The 25,106-nt window shown below is 51.9% G+C and overlaps 8 protein-coding genes across 8 annotated transcripts; 6 read left to right on the top strand and 2 right to left on the bottom strand.

The window, feature by feature from the left end:
- Positions 1 to 1,245: 1,245 nt before the first annotated feature.
- ALT_5410 (methylglutaconyl-CoA hydratase, mitochondrial) lies at positions 1,246 to 3,675 on the top strand (the record flags this gene model as incomplete). Its single annotated transcript, XM_033554840.2, has 1 exon — positions 1,246 to 3,675. One exon carries the CDS (start codon positions 1,246 to 1,248, stop codon positions 3,673 to 3,675), a length of 2,430 nt encoding a protein of 809 aa, XP_033410731.2.
- A 253-nt stretch (positions 3,676 to 3,928) lies between these two features.
- ALT_5409 (isopenicillin N synthase family dioxygenase) lies at positions 3,929 to 4,942 on the bottom strand (the record flags this gene model as incomplete). Its single annotated transcript, XM_033554841.2, has 1 exon — positions 3,929 to 4,942. One exon carries the CDS (start codon positions 4,940 to 4,942, stop codon positions 3,929 to 3,931), a length of 1,014 nt encoding a protein of 337 aa, XP_033410732.2.
- A 518-nt stretch (positions 4,943 to 5,460) lies between these two features.
- ALT_5408 (uncharacterized protein) lies at positions 5,461 to 6,270 on the top strand (the record flags this gene model as incomplete). The annotated part of the gene is made up of 1 exon (XM_033554842.2): positions 5,461 to 6,270. The coding sequence occupies one exon, from the start codon at positions 5,461 to 5,463 to the stop codon at positions 6,268 to 6,270; it is 810 nt and encodes a 269-aa protein (XP_033410733.2).
- Positions 6,271 to 6,889: 619 nt separating this feature from the next.
- Positions 6,890 to 14,756, top strand: ALT_5407 (putative polyketide synthase; the record flags this gene model as incomplete). Its single annotated transcript, XM_033554843.2, has 2 exons — positions 6,890 to 7,528; positions 7,581 to 14,756. The coding sequence occupies 2 exons, from the start codon at positions 6,890 to 6,892 to the stop codon at positions 14,754 to 14,756; spliced, it is 7,815 nt and encodes a 2,604-aa protein (XP_033410734.2).
- A 1,970-nt stretch (positions 14,757 to 16,726) lies between these two features.
- Positions 16,727 to 17,110, top strand: ALT_5406 (antibiotic biosynthesis monooxygenase family protein; the record flags this gene model as incomplete). The annotated part of the gene is made up of 1 exon (XM_089599905.1): positions 16,727 to 17,110. The coding sequence occupies one exon, from the start codon at positions 16,727 to 16,729 to the stop codon at positions 17,108 to 17,110; it is 384 nt and encodes a 127-aa protein (XP_089455782.1).
- A 1,790-nt stretch (positions 17,111 to 18,900) lies between these two features.
- On the top strand, positions 18,901 to 20,355 carry ALT_5405 (phosphatidylinositol-specific phospholipase C domain-containing protein; the record flags this gene model as incomplete). The annotated part of the gene is made up of 1 exon (XM_033563696.2): positions 18,901 to 20,355. One exon carries the CDS (start codon positions 18,901 to 18,903, stop codon positions 20,353 to 20,355), a length of 1,455 nt encoding a protein of 484 aa, XP_033419587.2.
- A 1,064-nt stretch (positions 20,356 to 21,419) lies between these two features.
- ALT_5404 (uncharacterized protein) lies at positions 21,420 to 23,078 on the top strand (the record flags this gene model as incomplete). Its single annotated transcript, XM_033563695.2, has 1 exon — positions 21,420 to 23,078. The coding sequence occupies one exon, from the start codon at positions 21,420 to 21,422 to the stop codon at positions 23,076 to 23,078; it is 1,659 nt and encodes a 552-aa protein (XP_033419586.2).
- Positions 23,079 to 24,172: 1,094 nt separating this feature from the next.
- Positions 24,173 to 25,027, bottom strand: ALT_5403 (MBL fold metallo-hydrolase; the record flags this gene model as incomplete). Its single annotated transcript, XM_033563694.2, has 1 exon — positions 24,173 to 25,027. The coding sequence occupies one exon, from the start codon at positions 25,025 to 25,027 to the stop codon at positions 24,173 to 24,175; it is 855 nt and encodes a 284-aa protein (XP_033419585.2).
- Positions 25,028 to 25,106: the final 79 nt, after the last annotated feature.

Raw genomic sequence — 25,106 nt, 5'->3', positions numbered from 1 at the left:
AACCCCTCATTTCACCACCTTTATGGCTTTAGAATTAGCTTTTAGATACTTCATATAAGCACTCCGCCGTATGGTCCCCTGGAGAGTAAGGTGCAGAGTAATTTAGCTGGCAGTCTAGTCAAGAGCTGGCTTTTGAATCAAAACATATATTCATGGGGTACGCCACTGGTGATCTACGGAAGTACTAGAAGCTTAGACTCGGGGGATCATCTGAATCTGTTTTTCAATTATCTTACTAGAGGGCAGGCCGTGAAAATCAGTGGTAGGACGGCACCTACTCCGTATCTATTATTATTCCTGACTAGAACCAACCCCCAAAGCAAGCTTGGCAGTGCAAAAGGTCTCTAGTGGCTTACTAGTCGTATTACGCGGATTATCAGGGCAATCTCGTCTTGCTCAACCAATCATGACCGTACAATTAGTTATAAAGCCAGTTGTATGGCCGTAGTATCTAAATGCGGCCTGAGGTGTATTCTGATGCTGCGGCGCAGCCAATAAACCAACCCTCAAATGTGCCACCTGTCAAGCTTTTTGGTACGGACCAGTGCTTATCTCCTCTGTTACGTGGGGTATTTTTCTTCGCTTAATCCGGCCTCGTCTAGTCGGGTTAGAGATCGATATTGTTCCACTTTGGGTAGACTAGGACGTAGCCCTGTGTTGGCAGACTGCCTCAAAGTTCGGGCTCGTTCTTGTAAATATTTCACTACAAGCTTGTGTTTGACACTTCAAGAAGGATACTTTGCGTTTTGGCAGCCAGATGAATTCTTCACGTTTTTGTTGCTCAATAGGATCCGGTGCCTCCATGAGGTGCAGGGATTCGATTCGATATTACCCGAGTGGCTGCAGTGTGTCTTGGACAAACCAGTGAATCCGGCGAACGAAGACGAGTATGAGAAGATAACAAGGAGCCGACAGCAAATTAAGTGCCGATGAAGTGCCCGACAAGGGTCAGAGACCGTTCTAGCTCGTCATCGTATGGATTTCGGCAGTTCATGGTCCAATACCTGCTCTACATGTTACATGTGGATGGATCGACCTTGGTACCAAGCTTCGAGACGTGTGCATGAAGGCGCGAGTCAAGAACTGGCAGGGTGATACAGCGGGAGATATTCTCAGTAACGGAATGCTGGACATGAGAGGGAATAAATGAGCAGACACCTCAGCTCAGCAGCGACACGCCTTGAGTGTGTGCGACTCCAACTGTAATATCTTTTCACATCTCGCCCAGTCTTCAGTGTTGTTGAAATGGAACAAACCTTTACTGTTGAGTGTCCGCCCTTTGAGGTTAAGATCTCTCACTGGGACAGGATACTGCCTCCGACACACTCGAAGCGCATCCTCTGCTTTTCCCTCCCCGTCCACACCGACAGAGAGAAGTTGACCGATTACCTCCACATCGCCTTCCATCACACCGTCCAGCGCTTCCCCGTGCTGGCAGGTTCGGTTGTTCCATTCTCGGCAGACCAAGGAGGACGGCCCTGGCTTCGCAACATCGTCCCCGAAGGCGCCGCCCGCCTCATCGTCAAGGACCTGTCGGATGAGCTCAGCTTTGCAGACCTGGCCGAGGCCAACTTCTCTCAACATCTCCTGAACACTGAGCAGCTCTGTCCCCTCCCAGAGGTCGGATACTTTAACGCTGAGCGGGTCGACGTCTGCCGCTTCCAGGCCAACTTCATCCGGGGAGGCCTGCTCCTCGTCGTTTCCATCATCCACAATGCTGCTGACGGCCGCGGGGTGAGCGAGATCATCAAGATCTTCGCCGACGAGCTCTGTAAGGCTCAATCCGGCGAGACCGGTCATCCTCTTCAGCAGAGAGCCGAGGTGTACCGCTCTGACCGGACAGCCTTCGTGTCGGGCCAGGGGATTCCCGGCGCCATCGAGGGCCACGCCGCGTGGACATCGTCGCCGTCCAACGCCCATGCACAGATTCACAATGTGGATAATTCCTGCCACACCTTCCGCATCAGCGCCACGGCCCTTTCCGAGCTCAAAAACGCGCTCTCCGCCACCTCCCACGGCCCGGAAGACTGGTTTTCCACCAACGACGCCATATCCGCCTTCATCTGGCGCAGCATCATGGTCGCACGGCATCGCGCGGGCATCCTCGATGCGGACGCAACCACCTACGTCGCGCAGCCCGTGGATTGCCGCCGGCACCTCAACATCACCGAAACCTACTTCGGCAATGTCATCTACATGACCAAGTCATCAGTTGCGCTGTCTGCACTCGCGGATCCAGAGACCGGCCTTGGCGAAGCGGCTCGGGCTCTGCGCACCGAGCTCAGGGCCCTGACAGGCGACAAGTTCCGGGATCTGGTCGGGTACGCGGAGCGGACGGCGCTCGAAGCCCACACGCGGCTCAACATTCTTGAATCCATGGCGACATCGGGGATTATCCTGACCAGTCTGTTCAAGATGGACCTGCACGCCATGGATTTTGGCCCGATCTTTGGCGACGGCCATATCAAGGCGCTGCGCCTCCCGGCGAGGGGCACTCAAGCAGGCGCTGTCATCGTGCTGCCCCGGGTGCCGGATGGGAGCTGCGAGTTCATGGTGACGGAGCAGGAGCGCACGATCGAGTGTCTGCGGGATGACCCGTTCTTTGCATGGTTCACAGCAGATAAGCCTGCCGTTGCTGACGTCCAGGAGAAAGAGCCAGCGGAGGACGTCGAAGCGGTAGAGCATGAGCGGCGCCCTGTCAGTCAGCATGATAGCACGCCGATTCCCAGTGACCTCTCAAACAAAGATATCCCGCTTGCAACTGAGCTACCCAGTGACGGAGCCAATGGTTTCCACCCTCCGGCGTCGCTCGACGTGGCGGAAAGGAAGGGGCTCACCGACCTCAGCCTCGTCCTCTCCAACGCAAAAAGCCTCTCTACGATAATGGTAACCCGCGTCCTCGCACCACATGCCGGTACCATCAAAATCATCCAGCTGCATCGTCCGGACGCCAAAAACGCCATCTCCTGGCAAATGCTCCGCGAGCTTAGCAGCGAAATCGAAGAGATTCACCACGAATCTCACCCAAACAAGACGCGCGCCCTGATCATCTCCAGCACGGTCGACGGTGTCTTCTGTGCCGGAGCTGACCTCAAAGAGAGGAAACAAATGACACCATCTGAAACCAAGTCCTTCTTGACTAGCCTGCGCGCCGTGTTCTCGCGGCTTGCAGCACTGCCTATCCCCTCGATTGCGTGTGTCTCGGGAAAGGCGCTGGGCGGGGGACTTGAGCTGGCTCTGTGCTGCCACCTGCGTGTCTTTGCAGCTGATGCTGTTGTGGCGTTGCCCGAGACAAGGCTGGCAATTATCCCCGGTGCCGGGGGAACGTACCGGTTGCCCAATATTGTTGGTGTCTCCAACGCGCTGGACATGGTCTTGACGGGGAGGTTGGTGCCAGCGAAGGAGGCTGCTGCCATGGGACTGTGTAATCGGCTCGTGGGGATTGACGGTCATGAAGCGGCGCAGAAGGGTCTCGTCTTAGAGGCTGGACTTCAATTGGCAGAGAATATATGCAATGCTGGGCCGTTGGCGGTGCGAGCGGCTATCAGCGCGTTGACGTATAGCTGTGAGGCGGTTGAGAATGCGGCGTACGACTCCGTTCTCATGACCAAGGATCGCAATGCAGCATTAGAGGCATTCAGCGAGAAGCGGAAGCCCATTCTCATCGGGGAATAGATAGTCTTTATAGTGGAGCTTCTCAGCTTCCCCTTTTTGGTTATACTCTTGTTGGTTTTTTTATGCTTGATTTGTAGGCTATAAGACTATCCAGATTAGTTTGATCCAAGGTCCAGCCCTGCGTCCAACTGTTTTAAATACGTATCAGCCTGCCGCACTCCAATCTGGGAGGTCTAAGAAGTATGTAATGATAATTGTCAAAGGTAACATGTGCACTGCTAGGCAATGTGGAACGTAACGCCATGGTCTCATATCACTCCTCCGCAATGCTGTAGCTGCTCGTTAAGCGCAGACGGACATGTTCCTCAATTGTAGGCACACTATCTCCCTCAACCCTCTTCGCCGGATCCAGCGGCTGTAATTTATAATCCAGATTCCCGTCGTAAAAGAAAACCACACTGTACCGATCCTCGAGGTTTCGATTCAACACCCGATGCCAACTACTTCTATACTCCCCGCTCGTCATGATCTCCATCAAGTCCGCCATGTTGACAATGTACACGTCCTCCTGCGGTGGCACCCCATGCCACTCGCCCGTCTCATGATCCTGCACCTCCAACCCCGCGTGCTCATCCTGCAGCAGCAACGTCAGCGTTCCAAAATCCGTATGCTCGCCGCTCCCAAGCTGGCCCTTCTCCCGTCTTGCCTGCTCCCCGTCCGGCGGATAATGAAGCAGACGCAGTAAACACATCGGGTCGTCCGAGTCCAGCTCGTCAAACACTCCCGGGCCGTACGGCAGCGTCGCGGCCACAAGCGACAGCACCACCCGCGACAACCGCTGCATCTCGCGGAGGTACTCCTCCAGCACAACCCGGAAGTCCTGCGGGGCCAGCAGCTCCTTGCTCGGCCAGACGTTCGGGCCCTGCAAGAATCGGCCCTCGCGCACCCGCGGATGGTCCAAGGGAAGGTCGCTGGAGATGAAGAAGCCCTCTTTGATGTCGCGGACGACGTGGGCCTCTTGGCCCTGGAGTGCGCCGAACTCGAGCTCATAGGATTGTGTTTCCATCACGTCGTACCCGCGGAACCCGACATTCTGGCGCGCGTCCAGCGCGAGTTTGGCTTCCATCGGGAGGGCGAAGAATTTAGCAGAGGCGGCGAGAATGGATTTTTGGAGCTTGAGTGGCACGCCATGACCTTTCATCTGGAAGAAGCCCGTAGATTGGCAGGCTTTACGGACATCCTCGATAATCTGCTGCGCCGCAGGGCTGGAGGGGTCGTCGAGGAAGGGGGTGATATCGACCAGGGGGAGGTAGAAGGAGGAATGCATTGTTAGTATATTTCTCTAGACGTTTTTCTCCAGTAATTGGGAATAATGGGTTTGGGTGGCTAACTTGCATGGTCGCCGTGTCGCCCGAATCCAGGCATTTTATTCCTTTCGCACGCCATCATTAACGTGTCACGACAATGTTGGGCTGTCTCGGCACGTTGTTCTTGGTCCGCCGGAGAGTGAGGGGACTCGATTCGGTAGGTTTGTGTGGGTGGAAAGGGCCCGAGGCCTGGCACATTTAGGCCTCGCAACGGCTTAGTGGCTGCCGGCTACATCTTATCGTGAACTGTAGGTGACCGCCGAGAAGGCTTGTTCGTATAGCCTTGCTTCCTTTTTGCTTATCTTCGCTTTTGCGTGCTCAATAAAGCGCCAGTAGGGCGTCAAGATGCTACTATGTGAAGATCTAGACATTTCGTTGCGTATGAAATGATCCAGTGCTCCCCATTGATATTCAAGTTTTAGAGTATAATCTATAATAAGATCACACAAGAACGGTCCCTGCCAAATAGCATATCTCCATGACGCCAGACGAACCTGTCTTAGTCCCCAATCAAAGTTTGCATCTTCCTCGCATCCTCTGTCTTCACGGCGGCGGGACCAACGCGCGCATCTTCCGCGCCCAATGCAGAGCCCTCGTCAACCACCTCCGGACCGAGTACCGCTTTGTCTTTGCCCAGGCGCCGTTCGCGTCTAACTGCGGATCCGACGTTCTCGCGGTCTACAGCCAATGGGGCCCCTTCCGCCGCTGGCTTCGCTGGCGACGGGAGCACCCGGAAATCGCGCCCCAAGACGCGGTGGCTGCAATCGATGGATCTCTTTCCGCTGCGATTCGTGACGATGACTGCGCCGGATACACGGGTGAATGGATTGCCATCTTGGGGTTTAGCCAGGGCGCGAAAGTCGCCGCAAGTTTGCTGTACCGACAACAGACACGGGGTTTTCAGGATGACCCGCTACCGAGATTCCGCTTTGGCATTCTTCTGGCCGGGCAGGGTCCGCTGGTATCGTTGGATGTGAATTCGGGGGCCATAGGCTGTTCTGGGTTGCCGGACGCAGGGCAAATCACGGATATGAGATTCGCGAATGAAGTAACTTGGCGAGGAGAGGGGAAAGGGAATATATTGCGTACACCTACTTTGCATGTCCATGGATTACGGGATCCAGGATTGGAGCACCATCTAGTATTATTTGAGGACTTTTGTGATCGGGAGACAAGGAAAGTCGTTGAATGGGATGGGGATCATCGGGTGCCGCTCAAGTACAAAGATGTGTCGCTTGTGGCAGAGAAAATTCGCGAGCTGGCTAGGGAGAGTGGATTAGACTGCTAGATTAGAGCATTTCAATCAGATATCTACGATTGCAAACTCAGATCTTCTCTCGGGCAATAGCGTAGTCCACTAATACAGCAACCTCATCTCCATCGCTTCCCAGGACATTATCTCAAGGATTAGGATGAAGGGGTGATAGCTTCTGAATCTGTGATTAGCTTTTAAGAGCATATGTGAGATCCGATAGGTTATGGAATGATTGAATACCTACCTCGGCCCCTTCATCTCGCCTGGTAAGGATCGTTCGGGCCATTTTCTTTCATAAGCTTACACCGCAGCCTGTCACATAGCGTGATCAGCCATCCGCCGAGTGTAGACGACAGCTAATAGGAGATGTAACATGGTAAATTTAGCGTTCAGCACTCTTTCGGACATAAGTCAGATCGCGACTACTGCAAGGGAGGTAAACGAATCCGCAGCAAACCAGCCGAGGCGGCCACGTTGCGTACAGCAGGAACTGGCGTGCTTGCTGCAACAGAAACAGAAACGGTAAGAATCTGTAAATATACCTGGAGACACCGTCTAAATACCTAGATAAAGAAACTTGATCGATCAATCAGGGAGCATATCTGATGTTGACGGTCGTGTATATTCAACATCATTCGAGTCTTGTTTCGACATGACTACCCATCCTCGCCAGAAGCCCAAGGTGTTCCTATTCGGCCCTCAAGCACTTGCTCTCGATGCGAAATTCTTCCATCAGCTCCGTCTTTCCCTCCATGCCGACCAGCACGCCAAGTGGGCTCTGAGTATCGTATCGGAACTGTTGCAAGTCTGGGAAATCCTCATCCAGAAGGTTCCCAAGTTGCAACACCTGAACGGCGCCCAATTGCTACGCGACCTCAATCAAGGGTTGCAGACGGGAGAGATATCGCCCTCTCTATTTCCATTACCAAATATACTTCTTTCCCCTTTGGTAGTGATCGCTCAGCTAACACAGTATGTGAACTTGCTCACGGCGACATTGCCGAACCTCGGCGAGACCGACGAGTTTCCGGCGTCCGTCACAGAGACCGCTGAGACGCTAGGGTTATGCACCGGCATTCTCAGCGCGTTTGCAGTGTCATCGTCATCCAGCCTGGCTCAACTGTACAAGAACGGCGCCGTGGCAGTCCGGCTAGCCATGCTTGCTGGCGCGCTGGTGGATGCGGAGCAAATATCGTCAGACTCAGATAGACTCGCAACTTCAGTCTCTGTGTCCTGGAATGGCGTTGAGTCCAGTGCTACGTTGTCAAGAGTGTTAAAGGAGTGTCCTGAGGTAGATCACTCTGCAGTCTAGATTCACGAAAGCATATACTCACGAAGCTCAGGCATACATATCCGTACATGTTGACGAGAAGAGATCGACAGTCACTGTCTCACAGCGAGAGGCTGCCCACCTGGTTCAGCAAATGAAGGATTCTGGCTTGCATGTGGTTGGCGTCGCGCTATCCGGGCGCTTTCACTGGTCCGGACATGAAGCAGATGCAGAGCGACTCATTGCGCTCTGTAGCAGCCATGCCAAATTCCAGTTCCCCGATCATTCCGAAATGATCTTGCCCAGCATCTTGAGCAGCGGCGGCAGTCTCCATGAGACTGCGTTGCGGGAAATTCTGCTCAAGCCGTCGCAGTGGCTGGAGAACTTTACCCGCGTCTACTCATCCCATCTGGAGGCCGGAGGTGCTACATTCATATGCTTTGGCGCAGAGCGGTGCACGCCACCTACAATGACAAGGAAGCTGGGCTCTCAGCTAGTCCAGCTCACGGACATTGATCTGTCGACTTCTCCGCTGCCTGCGCAGCTTCTAGGGCAGAGCCTGGATGAACTCCCAGATGATCGGGTTGCTGTCATCGGCATGGCCTGCCTTGTCCCAGGGGCTGAGGATCTCGCCGGTTATTGGAAAATCCTCACCAGCGGTCAGTCCCAGCACAGGGAGGTGCCCCTTGAGCGCTTCTCGATGCAGACTGCGTTTAGGGAGTCGGATCCTAATCGTAAATGGTACGGCAACTTCATCACGGACTATGACGCTTTTGATCACAAATTCTTCAAGAAGAGCCCGCGTGAAATGGCATCCGCTGACCCGCAGCATCGTTTGATCATGCAGTTGGCATACCAGGCTGTTGAGCAGTCAGGTTATTTTAATGCCCAAGGGGCACAAGCGAGCAAGCACATTGGATGCTATATCGGAATCGGCAATGTCGACTATGACCGCAACATCGCCTGCTACCCAGCGAATGCTTATTCTGCCACGGGAAACCTGCGGAGTTTCGTCGCGGGAAAAGTGAGTCACTACTTTGGCTGGACGGGTCCCAGTGTGACCATCGACACGGCCTGTTCGTCCTCAGGGGTTGCGGTTCATCAGGCCTGTTGCTCGATCCTTCACGGAGAATGTACCAGTGCGTTGGCCGGTGGCGTCAACATTCTCAGTCACCCGGACTGGTTCCATAATCTGGCTGGCGCTTCCTTCTTAAGCCCAACTGGCCAGTGCAAGCCATTTGATGCCGCAGCAGACGGATATTGCCGAGGGGAAGGCGCCGGCGTGGTCTATCTCAAGAAACTGTCTTCCGCCATTGCGGATGGTGATCAAGTGCTCGGGGTGATTGCGAGCACGAAGGTTTATCAAAATCAGAATTGCACCCCGATCACCGTCCCCAACACGGACTCATTGTCAGATCTCTTTCATGATATTGTTCAACAAGCCCGACTCCCACCTCAGGCCATCTCGGTAGTCGAGGCGCATGGCACAGGGACCCCTGTCGGCGATCCGGCGGAGTATGCAGCGATCAAGAGGACACTCGGCGGCTCGATCCGCTCAGATGTGCTCTCACTGATGTCGGTCAAGGGACTCCTTGGCCATACGGAGTTTGCCTCGGGAATCATCTCCCTGGTGAAGGTCCTGCTCATGATCCACGAGGGCTTCATCCCGCCACAGGCCAGCTTTACGTCCATCAACCCTGCACTGCAACTTTCTCCGCAGGACATGATCGACATCCCGACAAGAGCGAAGCGTTGGGATGCAGACTTTCGCGCAGCACTGATCAACAACTACGGGGCATCTGGCTCAAACGCTTCCATAGTCGTTACTCAGGGACCCAGGGCTAGCGTTCGTGCTTCGACGACTGCTCTCTTGTCGGCAGGTGGTGTAAGCTTCCCATTCTGGTTCTGTGGGCACGACTCCCAGAGTCTTCGGGCCTACATTATCAAACTTAGAGAGTTCCTGCAGCGACATGCCAGTTCAAACAAGGACCTGAGTGCACGCAATCTGTCCTTTCAGCTAGCACGCCAGTCCAACCGCACTCTTCCCAACGCTCTGATCCTGAAAGCTTCCTCTGCTACCGACCTGGACCAGAAGCTGCTTGCTTTCGTGCAAGCAGAAAAAGGCACCGCGGAAATTCAACCGCCGCCTGCCCGTCCGGTGATTCTTTGCTTCGGGGGCCAGGTCTCCACGTTTGTAGGTCTGGCAGAAGATCTTTACTACCAGATCGCTGCCCTGAAAGCCCATCTTGACGAGTGCAACGCCGTATGTCTCTCTCTGGGTCTTAACAGCATCTATCCCGACATCTTCCAGATGTCTCCCATACAAGACACAGTCAAACTCCAAACAATGCTTTTTGCTACGCAGTATTCCTGCGCCAGACTGTGGGTTGAGTCCGGAGCCCAAATCGCCGCTGTGGTGGGACACAGTTTTGGTGAGTTGACGGCATTGTGCGTCGCGGGGGTTTATTCGCTTAAGGATGCGCTCAAGTTGGTTTCTGGTCGTGCGCGTCTCATCCAGGATCGCTGGGGCGCGGAGAAAGGAGCCATGCTCGCCGTTGAGGCGGATTTGACAGATGTGCAAGCCTTGATCTCCTCGTCGAAAAAGGCATCAGGTATCGCCTCCGATGTCTCGATCGCTTGTTACAATGGTCCCAGGCTGTTCACGCTGGCTGGCTCAATAAAATGCATTGAACTCACTCAGGAACTGGCAAAGACCAGCCCTGCCTTCTCTACCATAAAGACAAAGAGGCTGAGCGTCACCAACGCCTTCCATTCGTCCCTCGTTGATCCGCTCATTGGTGACCTCGAAGCACTCGGTCAAGAGATTACGTTTAACGAGCCCGCAATTCGCGTCGAACACGCAACCGAGTTCAAAACTACCGGCCTACCAGCAGGTAGCTTCATCGCTCAGCACCTGAGGAACCCAGCGTTCTTCAATCACGCAGTCCAGCGACTGGCCAAGGAGTTTCCCTCCGCTATCTGGCTCGAGGCCGGATCGAATTCTACTGTCACCAATATGGCGAGCCGCGCCCTGGGCAATTCGTCAAAACATCATTTCCAGCCCGTCAATATAACCGGTGAAGCCTCTTCCATCCAAAGCCTAGTTGACACAACGATAAAGCTGTGGAAGGAAGGTCTGGGCATATCCTTCTGGGCCCACCACGCCAAACAGACACCCGATTATACCCCCGTCATTCTCCCTCCGTACCAGTTCGAAAAGTCACGACATTGGATGCACTTGCAAGAGCCACCAAAGCTTGATGTTTCAGCTGCCGAGTCTCTGCAGCATCCTGACGTGGCCAAGGTCCTGACAACCTTCCTCGGCTATCAGGATCCGTCACAGCAGTCCGCGCGATTCCGAGTCAACACGGAGGTAGACAAATTCCAACAGCCAACCTCCGCCAATGTTGTCGCCAGCACAGCTGCCGTTGCCCCAGGCATTCTCCAGCTACAGATTGCCCTGGACGCGCTGACGAATCTCCGACCGGATTTCGAAAAGTACAAGTTCCAGCCGGAGATCCGGGGTGTATCCTACCACAACGCACTCCCCGCCCACCCTTCTAGCGAGGTGTACGTCGACGTGTGCTGTAGAGACGACAAGGGTCTTACCTGGAACTGGCGGCTCCATTCGGAAGACTCAGAGTTCAGCTCCGGAACGGCAGAATTCCGACCAACAAGTGACCCTCAACTCACAGTCGACTACGAGAATCTTTCTCGCCTCAGCGGCCAGAAGCGCTGTGCACGTCTCCTCCATGGGGGTCATGCAGACGAAGTCCTCCAGGGACGGAACATCTACCGAGCCTTCGAGCAGGTGGTAAAATACGGAAAACCGTTCCGCTGCGTCACCAAGATCGCAGGAATAGAGAACGAATCAGCTGGCCAGGTCATCAAATCCTACCAAGAGGAAGCATGGATCGACTCCGTTCTGACCGAGTGCTTCTGCCAGGTCGCAGGTATCTTCGTCAACTTGATGACTCACTCGTCGGATCTGGATGACCGCGGCATCTTTGTCTGCGATGGGATTTCCAGATGGACACGTAGGCCCCGACTGGGTACAACGTCTTCGCTGTCGGATCACTGGGAGGTCTTCGCGGTTCATCACAAGGAGTCTGAGACCAAGTATGTCAGCGACGTGTTTGCCTTTGATCCTCGCGATGGATCATTGGTCGAAGCGATTCTGGGCCTCTCGTATCAGAGAGTACCAATGGAATCTATTCGAAAAGTCTTAAGCCGTGCCGCCGAACAAACACATGCTCCTGCTTCTGCTGGAATCCCTCCCTCTGTCTCAATGACTCCCGTCAGGGAGTCCACGCCCTCAGCTTCATCACCCTATCCAGTGCCGGTGAATGAACCTGTAAAGAAGAAAGCAGCCAAACAGCCGGGACCGGACGTCTGGGCCAAAACCCGTGAAATAATCTGCAATCTGTCCGGGCTGGAACCTGAAGAGATTCAGAACGACTCCGACCTAATTGAGCTGGGCATTGATTCTCTCATGGCAATGGAGCTGGTACGCGAGGTGCAGGCTGCATTTAAGTGCACGCTTCGAAATGAGCAGCTGATGGAACTGACCGACTTTGGCAGCCTGGTTAGGTGTATTCAGTCTACGCTGGGGCTTGGTGATGATGATGACGATGCGGATGAAGTGCCAGCAGAAGCCGCTGCTGGCACAAATGGTACTGTTCACGTCAACGGTACTAACGGTGTCAATGGAGTCAATGAAGTCAATGGCATCAATGGAGTCAATGGAGTCAACAGCGTCAATGGAATCCACCGCAATGGTGTTCATACGAATGGTGACGATGGCCACGCCACGTTCACGACGTCCACGGTCCGCGACACCTTCAGCGATTTCAGATGGACTACGGATGACGCCATCATCAAGGGCCGCCTCGCAAACTACTACAAAGAGGTCATGCCGAGATCCACTGAGCTCTGTATCAAGTATGTTGTTGACGCTTTCGAGCAACTGGGCTGCTCTATCCGGTCCGCAGCGCCCGGCCAACGCCTCGAGCGCATTCCATACCACCCTAAGCATGAACAGTTTGTGAACTTGATCTATGGCCTTCTGGAAACCGAGGCACGCCTGGTCGATATCAACGGGGCAGAGATCACGCGCACCGCTGTTGCGCCACCCACCATCTCTGTGGACGCACTGCTCGCAAAGCTACTTCACGACGAGCCAGTTCACGCCGCCGAACACAGGCTCACGGCTCTGGTGGGAGACAAGTTCGCAGACTTGATTACAGGCAAGGAGGATGGTCTGCAGCTGGTCTTCGGCACTCCCGAAGCCCGCGAGATCGCGTCAGAGATGTACGCCAAGTCACCCATCAATACGGTCTGGATTCAGCAACTTGCCGACTTTCTGCTTCAGCTGCTCGGTCAACTTCCGCGGACAGGAGCGCCCATCTGTATCCTCGAAATTGGCGCGGGGACTGGAGGCACAACAAGCAGGATTGTGCCCCTGCTCGCCGAAGTCGGTGTGCCCGTCAGGTACACCATGACCGACATCTCTGGCTCACTGGTCGCGGCTGCGCGCAAGCGGTTCAAGCAGTATCCGTTCATGGAGTTCAAGGTACTCAACATGGAAACTGAACCGGACGCGAAATTGCTCGAAAGCCAGCACATCGTCCTCGCCACTAACTGTGTCCACGCCACGAGGGATCTGGCCGTCTCCCTAAAGAACCTGCATCGGATCCTACGGCCGGAAGGCTTCCTGGTCATGCTCGAGATGACACAGCAGGTGCCTTGGGTGGATTTTGTCTTCGGATTCATCGAGGGTTGGTGGCTGTTCGAGGACGGGCGAAGTTATGTTCTCCAGCCCGCGAGCTACTGGGAGCGAGTACTGCACTCGGTGGGATACGGCCATGTCGACTGGACAGCCGGAGACCTTCCCGAAGCCAACATCCAGCGCCTTATTATTGCTCATGCGTCGGGGACCAGGTACGATCGAGCGCCGAAACCTGCTTTGCATCCCACCTCAGAAGCCCAATTGACAAAACGCCCATCAGATGACCCAGAGCGCGGCGCCATCATTGAAGAGTACGTCACCAAGTACACGAACGGCTTTGTCCCGCCATCGCTGTCGCGTGCAGCCATGGCTGATGCATCCCCGAGCACACAAAATTGTGTACTGGTCACCGGCGCCACGGGCAGTCTGGGCTCCCACATCGTGGCTTATTTCGCCCAACGCCCGGACATCAGCACGGTCATCTGCCTCAACCGGGTCAGCACCGTCGACGCAGCCCAACGGCAGCGCGCCTCGCTCGAAATGCGCGGGATCACCCTCGACGCGACATCTCTGTCGAAGCTCCATGTGCTTGAAAGCGACACCAGCAAACCTTACCTCGGCTTATCGCCCGAGACCTACACCCAGCTCACTCGCACCGTCACCCACATAGTCCACAGCGCTTGGCCCATGAGCCTGACACGGCCCATCCGCACCTACGAGACGCAATTCAAAACTGCCCGCAACCTGCTGACCCTCGCCACGGACGTGGTCGAGCTCCGCCCCGGCCCCTTCAAGCTCGGCTTCCAATTCGTTTCCTCCAGCGCCGTCGTCGCCAATTACCCGCTCTGGACGGGAACACCGCTGGTCCCAGAGGAACCAGGCACAATCGCCTCGCTGCCGGGAACGGGCTACGCAGAGGCGAAACTCGTCGTCGAGCGAATGCTAGCTCAGACATTGTATCGGTATCCGGAATCCTTCCATGCGATGGCCGTCCGCGTCGCCCAAATCGCCGGCTCGACGTCCAACGGGTACTGGAATCCAACGGAGTACATGCCCTTCCTGATCAAGTCATCGCAGTCGCTCCGGCTCCTGCCGGACCTCGAGGGTACGCTCTCGTGGTATCCGGTGAATGATGTAGCGGCTACCCTGGGCGAGCTGCTCCTCACTGAAACATCGACAGATCTGATCTACCATATCGATAACCCATCACGGCAGGGATGGAAGGAGATGATTAGGACGTTGGCACGGGCGCTGAGGTTTAGTGAGGAAGGTATCGTGCCATATGAGACTTGGGTAGATCGCGTCAGGAGGTTCCGGGCCAGTGTAAGTGATAATCCAGCATTACAGTTGATTGAGTTCTTTGATCATTATTTCGTGCCTATGTCGTGCGGCGGGTTGGTCTTGGACACGGGCAAGGCCAGGAGGCATTCAGAGACGCTGAGGCAACAGGAACCCATTGACGAGGGACTGTTGATGAAATATATAACAAGATGGAAGCAGGAGGGATTCTTGAATCCCTAGAGCTAGCCAATACTCCCCTCGCCATTTATGACAACTACGTTAAATCCAAGCTATCTCTCAAGGCTGTTTCTGGGGCTTGGGGTGATAGATCTGGTCCTGGTGATGGCATTCACTGCGATAGATACAGTCAGTCATATAATGTCTGTATGAGTCCTCCAATTTTCAGCTCTTCTGGTCCAGTAAGACACCCTGGTCAGGCAGGAATAACCAAAAATATTGCTTCCAGCTCCCTATATGGACAGTATATAAAATCCTAAGTTAGATTAAATAGTACTAAAGCATGAGTGGACAGTACAGTAGTGCAGCTTAGCTACCTATCTAGAGGTTATGCAGGCTGAAAGTTGTAAATGCTTTCCCACCTATTATTAGCACATATAGACGCGGTGATCTTGACCAAGCATGTCCAGCCATGGCAATAGATATTGAACTAGGGGCCTTATGATGCATTCTGAAGATGTGAATCGCGCGATGGATTGTCCATGGCTAGTGGCCCTGGAGAACAAATGGAAATACAGCGCAACCTTCCCAGGAGGTGCTTGATTATGATAATACATTCATATTACCTTTATCATTCTACTACTATTACTACTGTATGGTTTTTAGATCCACTGCAGGTGAAGTTGCTTTTCTAGCCGTAGCCAAGGCCCTATCTAGGGGTTAATATTTTGGGAGGTTTTAGGCATACCCTATTCTAAATAAGCATAAAGCCTAAACACTATTGAATTATTTCCCCTCTTCATCTTCGCAAGGTCACACCCTTCCTCATAAGAAGTCTTCTAGTACTCCTCCTAAATTTATTTAGAAATAATGCCCAGCATCACTACTACTAATAGGTATACCTTTACTAACTAGGGCCCCTTAATAATCACTTTCACAGCCCCCACTAGTTATGCTACTACTAGAGGGAATTATATACTAGGACTTGATAATATAGCTCCTATCTAGGAATTGCAGTATAGTATTCTACAGTAGGGTATAGTAACTATTCTAACTAGAATAGTATCCCTCTTAACCATTTTAAATAAGAATCTAACAGTTAGCACCTGTGCTGGACACTATATTTCCGTCCCAGCACGGGCGGAGACCATATTGGTGCGAGTCCAACAACAGCTGGCATCAGAATTTTCCTTAAAGTATATTGAAGGCCACATCCAAAAGCTGTTGAATCGGATGACGAAGCCTACGGACAGCACACGGTCCGAAGACCGAGACCCAAGCGTCTCTGATGACGCGGAGCAGGCATGATCAGTCCCATAATAGGAATCATGGGAATGGTTACACACCCAACCTGTCCAACCAAAGTGCAGACAGTTGTGGATCATTCGACGCTTCCGTATATCATAGTATGTTGTTATCCATCACTGGGTTGTTAACTGAGGAGGGACTGATTAAGCCATACGTTATTAGGACCCGTTTCGTGAACAGCCTATGGGTACTCAGGACAGATGCAGCATACACCCTAGTACCTAGCAGCCATTAATTGACTGAGAGATGACCCACAACCTATTAGAAGGTTCCACTGATCTAACCGTCGGCTTTTGCGGAATCCTACAAACGCCGCGCCTACGAGACTGGCATAATGGCGGACACGTATACGTACCCACTGCATGATTAGGATATCAAAGAAAATGCCGGGTCTAGCAGGACGTCGAAATCTGTCTCGGATTCATACTCGCCCGGATAGTTGGCAAGGCCCTGTTGGTGATATTCTGTCCATATACTGTGCGTCTGGCCATCGACTCATCTTCTCACATAATTTTTGAATGATTGCTGTAGGCGACACCCGTGCTTCCTTGTCTGCAGATAAATAAGACGGACTAACTCCCCCTTTCGACATATCTCTCCAACCCTCAATTCCGCAAAATATAGTTCACCCTTCAAGGTAGTACCTCAAATACATTTCACACACAAAGGCAGCGCTCTCTGATTCTCTCATTCCACAGACTATTTTTCTTCTCACTCGGCCCAGAATGGCACCAACTCACAAACCCCTCGATACCTCGACTACCTTCGAGGCTATGCTTTCGACCAACCCTCCTGTCGGGCCTATTGTGCTTCTTAATGTCATTTCAATCCCCCGGGGGGCCGACAAGGAGTCATTCCTCAAGACTTGGCGCCGTACTGGCGAAGTTCTTAAGAAGGCCCCCGGTTATATTTCGACCCAACTCCATCAGGCAATCGGAGACGGCAATTTCATTGTCAACTACGCCGTCTGGGAGAGCAATGAGGATTTAAAGAATGGTCTGGCACTGCCTGAATTCAGAAAGATCTGCGAGGATTTCCCGGATGGAACTGAGTTTCGTGCAGCCGTCTTGCAGAAGGCCGCGATTGATGGTATTTGCGTGGGAGTATAACTCAGGTGAACGACGAAAAGCATGAATAATGAGTGGGGACACGATTATACTGGGAGACAATGATTCTTGTCAGTAGTTATAACCATCCTAGTTACGGTGTTAGCCTAGTCTAGGCCTCGCGATAATCTGATTCAGCTTCTAAACGTTGAACCTCGAACCTCAAACTTGATAAACACTGAATTGTATAATGTCCTTTCCCGAAGACACAAAGTCATGACTCCGCTTGAAAATTGTATTACTGTGGTTTACCACTGTTCTGGTAACAACAGCTACATTGCCAGATGTCGCTATGCAAAATACTTGTTAGAATCATGGTAAACAACCCTGCTGCTAATATCCGCTTTCACTCCAAAAGCCACAATCTTCAGGGCAGGCAGGCACCTCAGCATTAGATCCCATGGCTCAGATGTAAATGCAGTCGCCCCGATATCAAGAGCTTCTTTTCTATAGCCATCCAATAAATACCAGTATTTTCTATAGTGCTAAGAAGGTCGCAGTCTGAATAGTCCCCTATAGGCTACAATATTATTCATTAGTAACATAATTTACGTATTAAGCCTTAGTCTTATTCAGTCGCTTCGCCTTCTCTTCTACATATTACTAATATAAAGAGGGTTTCCAGACTAGGTCATGTTGGTGTCCTCTGCAACGATATGCACGAAGGACTGGAGAGCTTGAACATCCAAGTCCGGTTCAATATCAAAGCATGAGCCAGCCTCTCATGGACCCCTTGTATAGCCTGCAGGAATATAGGCCCTAAGGTGGTCTTCTTTGTCAAAATCAGCACAACTTTTACCATCCATTCGCTTGCTTTTGGTCTCAGTAGTGTACAGCCGCAAGGGAAAATGCTTGCTTGCTTTCAAAGCAGTGCTCGCGTGGACACATCGACGGGCTCTCAAGAAATCATCAGTACCTACTACCCTACTTCTTCGGCATCGTTAAGCCGGGGCCAATCGTTAATTATAACCGTAGTTGAGCATTTGACTGATGGCTCTGTGCGTTCTCAGCGGCCCAGAGAACCACGACTTCTTTGATTGTCATATCCTGGCCTCTGACCCATGATGTAGTAGTTGAGAGGCAGATACTGGCGCAGTTGCCTTAGGTGGCTGTCTCCTATTCAGCTCGGCGTGTCAGTCGCCTTGTACGAAGTAGTAGCTGTCCAATCCTGAGGGACTTGCAACCCGGTGAGAAGGTATTAAGGTTTGATCGATACGAACAGTCCGGCCCTGTTAGTTGGATCTCCAAATCAAACCAAGTGTTTTGGCCTCAGCTGTGGAGTGATCCGAGCGATAAACAAAAGAAATATACCCCAGTTATTCGAGGAAATATAACCCGACCAGCGCAATTGGATTCTCGGGTACTCTAGAATATCAATTTACTTGTGACGACGTGATAATTCGCGTCAGCCGTGCTAAATCTGATCAAAGAGTGCAACCATTTGAGAAAGTCTTCAGCTGCGCACTTGGATATAGGTCTCTGGCTGAACTTTAACATGTCCTGACAAGGCCGGCTATTGCAATTCTCAGCCAGCCATCTGTGGATGATTGTCTTTCCATTCCTTCTTCTTACCCAGAGGTGGCTCATTATGAGGACTCTCGGCATGCTACAACAAGGTATAAGGATCGCTTTCCTAATATAAAAAGGCCTCGACCTTCCCCCCCAGAACCTCTCCTTGCCCAAATTCCAGGGAGGCACTTCGCTCCGAGAACAATCCAAACCTCACCTCTGGACTCTTATATTTCTCGCTTTAATCGAGCTTGGACAATATTGGACACTTTCTGCTCCGAACTATGACGGCCCTTGACCTAGCCAGCTGGATGAAGTACCTGGATCCCAGCGTACCCGTAATCGACTCGTACATATCCTGCAGTCACGATGCCTCTGCCTATAAATACGATGGAGGCGACAATGTGATGCATGAGTTCGTCGGTAGTATCTGCCAAAGTGCGGATTACACCGGCCAGCTTCTTGCAGGCTCCCGGTGGTTTGATATGCGCGTCACCCGCGATGGGAATACTTTGGTGATGAAACACAGTATCATCACGTTCCAACCCTTTGAGACTGTCCTTCGTCAAATCAAAAGTTTTGCCGACTCTCATAAATCCGAATTCCTTTTCCTCGATCTCGATCTCGCCCATGGAGGTGGTCTCGCAGGCGATGTTTTGGCCATGTTGATCAAAGTCCTAGGAGACGGCAAAGAAGATGCATTTGCAACCGCCCACGTCGGCCCTGACGGCAAAATGTACAACACTGACCTTACCTGGGCTAAGCTGCGGCAGGACGGGAAGCAATATATCATCATCTGGGGCGAAGACGAGGAGGTCAACGGTGTGACAAAACATTATGACAGTGGCAAACCCTGGGCTCCGCAAGCCGTTAATATCCGTGATAATTGGGCGGATGACTACGAGAACAAGTCACCCAAGGAGATTGTGAATTGGTTAGACGAAGCCCTAGGTCTGTGGAAGAAGGAGAAGCTTTGGATAACCCAGCTCATCGACACACCAAAGCGGTCCTACATGCCTGGTCATCACCCCAGTGACTGCGATAGCAGAGCAGCGCCGGTCTTCAACGAATGGCTCGCCAAGTTCAAACCTGGTGATAAGTTAGGTATCGTCAAGCGCGACTTTGTCAATGAAGGCTGGAATGAACCTGGTATCTCCCACGTCATTCGTTTGAATAAATTTGCTCAGAGCCCGGAGCTCCCTCTTGGTCCGACAATCAACTATTTGAGCACTATTCGACTCAGGACCCTGGACGGGCGTTACGTCGCCGTGGACACCAATCCTCCCGGTAACACAAATCTCAGCCTCCTGACCCTGGTGAACGCGCCAACGGATAATACTCGTTTCCTGATCCGGCACTATCATAAGGACTCATCTTGGGAATGGGCGTTCAGTGGCAATCTAGACGCCGACTCCTGTGGCGCCAATGGAAATGTCCGGCTTGTTCATGTCGACAGCAGGTTTGGTGACGATACTGTGGTGTCCTGCGCAAAGAACTCCGGAGGCTTCATGTATTGGGGTGTGGGCTGGGGCCCGGCAGACAACTGGGAGACGTTCCTTCCATACGATCCTGCCAACCCCCGAAGCAGCAATAGGATTCGTGACGGTAGTACTATTGTCCTTCGCACACTCTGGCATATGTACTGGAAGGCAGGCGAAGATGAGAATTACTATACTAGGCTTTATGCGAGCACTGGAGCGATCGAAGATGCCACCCGGTTTGTGGTAGAGAAGGCATGACGCTTGGAATCAGAGGGCCAATATTACCTGGAAGTGACAGATGACTCAATGCGTAATGTCTTTTTGTTTTCTCTATGCCGTCGCCATCGCCTGCTTTGAATATTTGTAGTAATTACCCTTAAGAGGCCAAACATCTTTTCTGGCTCTACCTGCATTAAGTAGAGAAGCATCCATACTACACCAAAGGCCATGTAATCTCCTTTTTTACCCCATTCTTAGACAACTTGTTGTTTAACACAGTATACCATGACTTGTGTGGCAAAAGCTCCACAAGCCACTCATGCTTCCTAGTGAAGCTTGTCTTAATCACCCAGTCTCCTTGACCAATAATCTCCCTCTTCTCCCCATATCCATTGGGAAGAATAACATCATAGGTTATACTATACAGAATTAATACCTCTAAACTTAATTACTTAGACCCATCTCCATTTTTGTCTGTTTCCTACAGATATAAAAGTAGTCCGAATAGCCTAGTATGCTCAAGCTCAGGAACAGAGACAAATCCCACCTGTTGGCTGTATCCCAGCCAGACCAGGCTTATGGTAAAATTCGAGCCTCCTAGACATTCAAGATCTATTAGTCCCTTTTAATTCAGTTAGCGGGCATCAAGCCAGATCGCCAGATCAGACCCGTCGCTTCCAAACCACGTTATGGTGGTAAGGTATACAGTACTTTACAGCAATTCATTATTCACTGAAGCCTTATACATTCTATACCGCAACACAGTCAAGTCGGGATTGTCTTGACAGTATCCCGTAGGGATCAACGTGGTTTCGGGTACAGGCCAAGAAACAGAGTGTGAGCGTCTGGGAAGGCCAAACCCCCGCTTTGTTGGGAGTCTGGGGACAGAATATCTTTAGGCGTATTTGGTATTTCATTATCCATTAGTTCTGGCGGCGGAGGCGCCAGAGGCTGCCGTAACAACAGCTTCCCAAGCAAAGGCAGTGGAGCGGCAACGTGAAGCCGCTACAGAAGCGAATACGAACTGTCCTCGTTCCCTGGGCCGTTTGGATTCAACCATTTCCTAATCTCATGAGTGTGCGACTACGAACTCTCGACAAGCCATGCCACAAGACCTTTCAACAATCCCCCTCGAGATTCTCCTTGAGATCTGCGAGAACCTCTCCCTGGGAGATCTCGCGAAGTTCGTCCTTACGTCGAAATACTTCGCTGCAGTTGGAACCCCACGGCTATACGACCAATTGTTTTTCCATCGAATAGCCAAGAAAGACAACTTCGCCAAGTTGCAATCAGACTTTGTTCTCAATTATGTCGCTGCCAAGTCGAGTATACTGCTCAGGTGTCGGGCTGCCAACGGCCGGTCTATGCTCCACTATATTGCTGCCGCTGGGAACGAGGTCCTGCTGGCGGCTTTCCTGAAATGCGGAGCAGATATCTCTGTGAGATGTGGTAAGCGCGAGACGGCACTGCATGTTGCTCTTAAGAAGGGCCAAGATGCTATAGCCGTGCAGCTTCTAGAGGCTGGTGCGGATGTTTTGAAACCAGCTCGCCGTAGACCTACGCTCGCCTTTCTACACAACGATCTCTCCAGGCCTACCGCTGAGAAAGTGATACGGGCCATCCAGGCCGCTGGAGGAGATATTTCCGCTTGCGGGCCGGGTGGTCACACAGCCTTACATTATGCAAGTCGCTCAGGGCACGACCATATAGTCAAAGTCCTTCTGGAAAATGGCGCAGACGCGCTCGCGACAGATAAATACGGCCACATCCCTTTGGTTTCGGCCGTTTTACATCGCAGGGTCGAGGTTAGTAGGATTCTCCTGGATGCAATGACGCGGGACCCGCGCGGTTACGACCTCAACGCACCCCTTGCTTCTCTGAAGGATATCCCATCTTCCTGGGTTCCAGAACGTCGTGGACATTACTTCGAAAAAGGCTATACACTCTTACATTTCGCAGTCTCCCTATTTCACCCACCTACGGTGCAGCTGCTTCTTGATTTCGGAGCAGACCCTCTCGCGGAAAGCAGCCCCCCCGGTCGGCCTGGCCGCACCCCATTCGATATCGCTGTGATGGGTAGATGCCCGGAGCTGGTGATTCTCATTGCGGGAATGAATAATCCACCAGTGTTCTGGAAATCAAACGGTTATATTCAGTCCGGATTTGAAACATGTGTTCGTGAAGCATATCCCGGCACGGTTCGTACGCTCGTGGACCTCTACAAGCAGGGGAAAGTCGACCTTGATATTACTGCAGCGACACCGGCGATGCTCGACACTTGCACGTACTACGGCAGCCATGTCATGGATGGGGATATCAATGATTCGATTACCAGTTGTCTCTCAGCGGGTGCGGACATTAACGCACAAGATAAGGATGGCAAAACAGCTCTCCATCTACTCTGCGAGCACGGTGACTCAGAGCATAACAAGGCAAAAATACAATTGATAGAGTACTTCCTGAGTCATGGCGCCGACTGGACAATTCGAGATAAGTGTGGGAATACTGCTCTCCATGTAGCCGCAGACAATGGGGACATTGAGTATGATGTGGTGGTCCGCCATATCATCCAGGTAGCCACAGAGCGCGAAAAAGAACTTTTAGCCTCTCCAAATAACTTTGGGAAATCTCCGCTGCATTTATATTTAGCAGGAGCTGATGCTGCTGATCAAAAGAACCAGAACATAATCAAGTTACTTAGTGCTGGTTATGACATCAACGTGGCTGAGAGAGGGAACAGACAGTCTTCTGCTACTCACTAACACTGCTGAGATCCAGAGATGCAGTGGGATTTCTTGTTAGGCTTGGTTTGGATTTATCCCTGCATGGTAACGAAGTGACCATCTTTTTATTACCCTCCCTAATGGTCTTCACAGCAGTCGTCAACCCCTGTTGGCGACGGAAGCAGTCCCTTCTATCATATGCCCAACCACTGGAGAAATTGGAATGCTAGGTTGCTGAGGAGCTGTGCTTACTTTGCCAAAATAGTGCAAGAGTGTGTAAGTTCCCCGAACGAGGCCCCATAACCAAATATAAGTGTACCTCTGGAAGCTAAGAATTAGTGCTGGTCTTTAACGCAGTTTTTCACCACACCCTCTGTAGTCCTATCACTGTCCGCCCGTAACGGCATTCTCATGATTCCATCAAGCAGCTGCCCAGTAGCCTGCTTGACACCGCTACTCTTCTAACATACGTTGACGATATCGAGGGGCTGCATGTTCTCGACCTTGTCTGCAGTTCGGGCTTCTTTTCCGGCAAAGCCATTCAACACGGAGCTCGACGAGTAGTTGGGCTGGACCTTTCTTCTAGCATGGTCGAAGCAGCATGTCGCGAGTGCAAAGGTAATAAGATGGTACAAAATTTGATTTTTCAAGTTGTTCACTTCTAGTCTCTCATCTCTGGTGCCTATATAGATCACCTAGCTAAGAGGAGTTTTCTAATCTTTATCTTTAGTATCAACCTTTGTATCATCTTTAATTAGAAGCCTTACAGCATCAAGTTCAATATAAATAGCTGCCTAGGATAATAGAGTTTAGCCGTGGAATGATGGAATCTAGCTTATTGACTCTAGCGCCATATTTAAAGAGTAGTTTAATAACCTATGTCCAGCCATCCATAGCAGAAAATAATAATATGGTCTTCCCTGTTGCACGACGTTCCTGTCACAGAGGTTGAATTAACTCCACTATCAAGATATCCTTGAACAACATGAGTCATGCTATCTTCAAGTGTTGATTGCAATCTCTCAGGCAGACCTGGCCTGCTAAACATCCTTCAAAGGTTGATATTATCAACAAATGGACGAAAAGCACGAGTAGCGAGTTTATGCTTGACCTCCCTGCCAAGGTCAAACCCGCTAACTGTCTGGAAAGGCTGCCAAAGCACCTCTTAGGATCGCATGAGGGTTGATCCGTCCAGAATACCGCCTTTTCATCTCTTCCCATAGTTCGTGCCAATTCGAAGTCGATGCAACCGCTTCTTCGAAATCAAGAATGTATTGGCGAGTCCTGTGCAAGTTGAAGAGCCCGTCAACGGTTCCCGGTCGCTTGTGGCCTGCAATAACAGCGTGGGGCTCGAGAGCCTCAATGGTATCGAGGGCTCGTAGCCACTCTTTTCTTTTCTCGGTTGTATTGGCCTCGCCGAAATACTGGTGGACATCGCCATAAACAGCATCACCCGCCACCACAAGCCTGATACTGGGCACATGAAGCACCGTGGTGTTGTAGGTATCAGTATGACCAACCTCGACTGCATGAAACTCCTTCCCTTCAAGCTCAAAGACGGGTGATGCCATTGGCTTGGCCAGCTCTGGGTTGGGAGGGATTTGATCCCCAGGGAACAAGGTGCGCCACACCCCGTCAAAAATCTCTGGCTTTACCTGTTCCTGCATGTGTTGGACCGTGCCAAGTGTGGCAAGGGCATGCAGGTTAGGCCAGTGCTTTCGAAGTACGCTGATGCCGAACCAATGGTCTCCATTGCCATGGGTGATATAAACATATTGGAGGTCTTTGCCAGGTGCAGTTTCCTTAATCCAGCTGACCAGGTCCTCAGTTTGGGAAATAGAAATGGGTGTGTCTACTAAGACAGCTTTTGATTGCCCGTGGATCAGAGTGCAAGTGATTGGGGAGAAGTAGCTCGACTCGCCGGCCCGCTTGACTGCGAGCGGGAGGCGCGAAGACACATAAACATCGGCTTGAAGGATGGGAGACATTGAAAATAATGAGACAATATGCAATCTGCCAAGAACAGGATTGATGAAAGGAATGAGGGCGCTCAAACTCACGGAAAAG

Source organism: Aspergillus lentulus (genome assembly GCF_001445615.1).
Source record: "Aspergillus lentulus DNA, contig: Alt09, strain: IFM 54703, whole genome shotgun sequence".
NCBI lineage: Eukaryota > Fungi > Ascomycota > Eurotiomycetes > Eurotiales > Aspergillaceae > Aspergillus > Aspergillus lentulus.
Note: the sequence above shows the minus strand (reverse complement) of the source record. Positions and strands in the feature narration are given on the sequence as shown.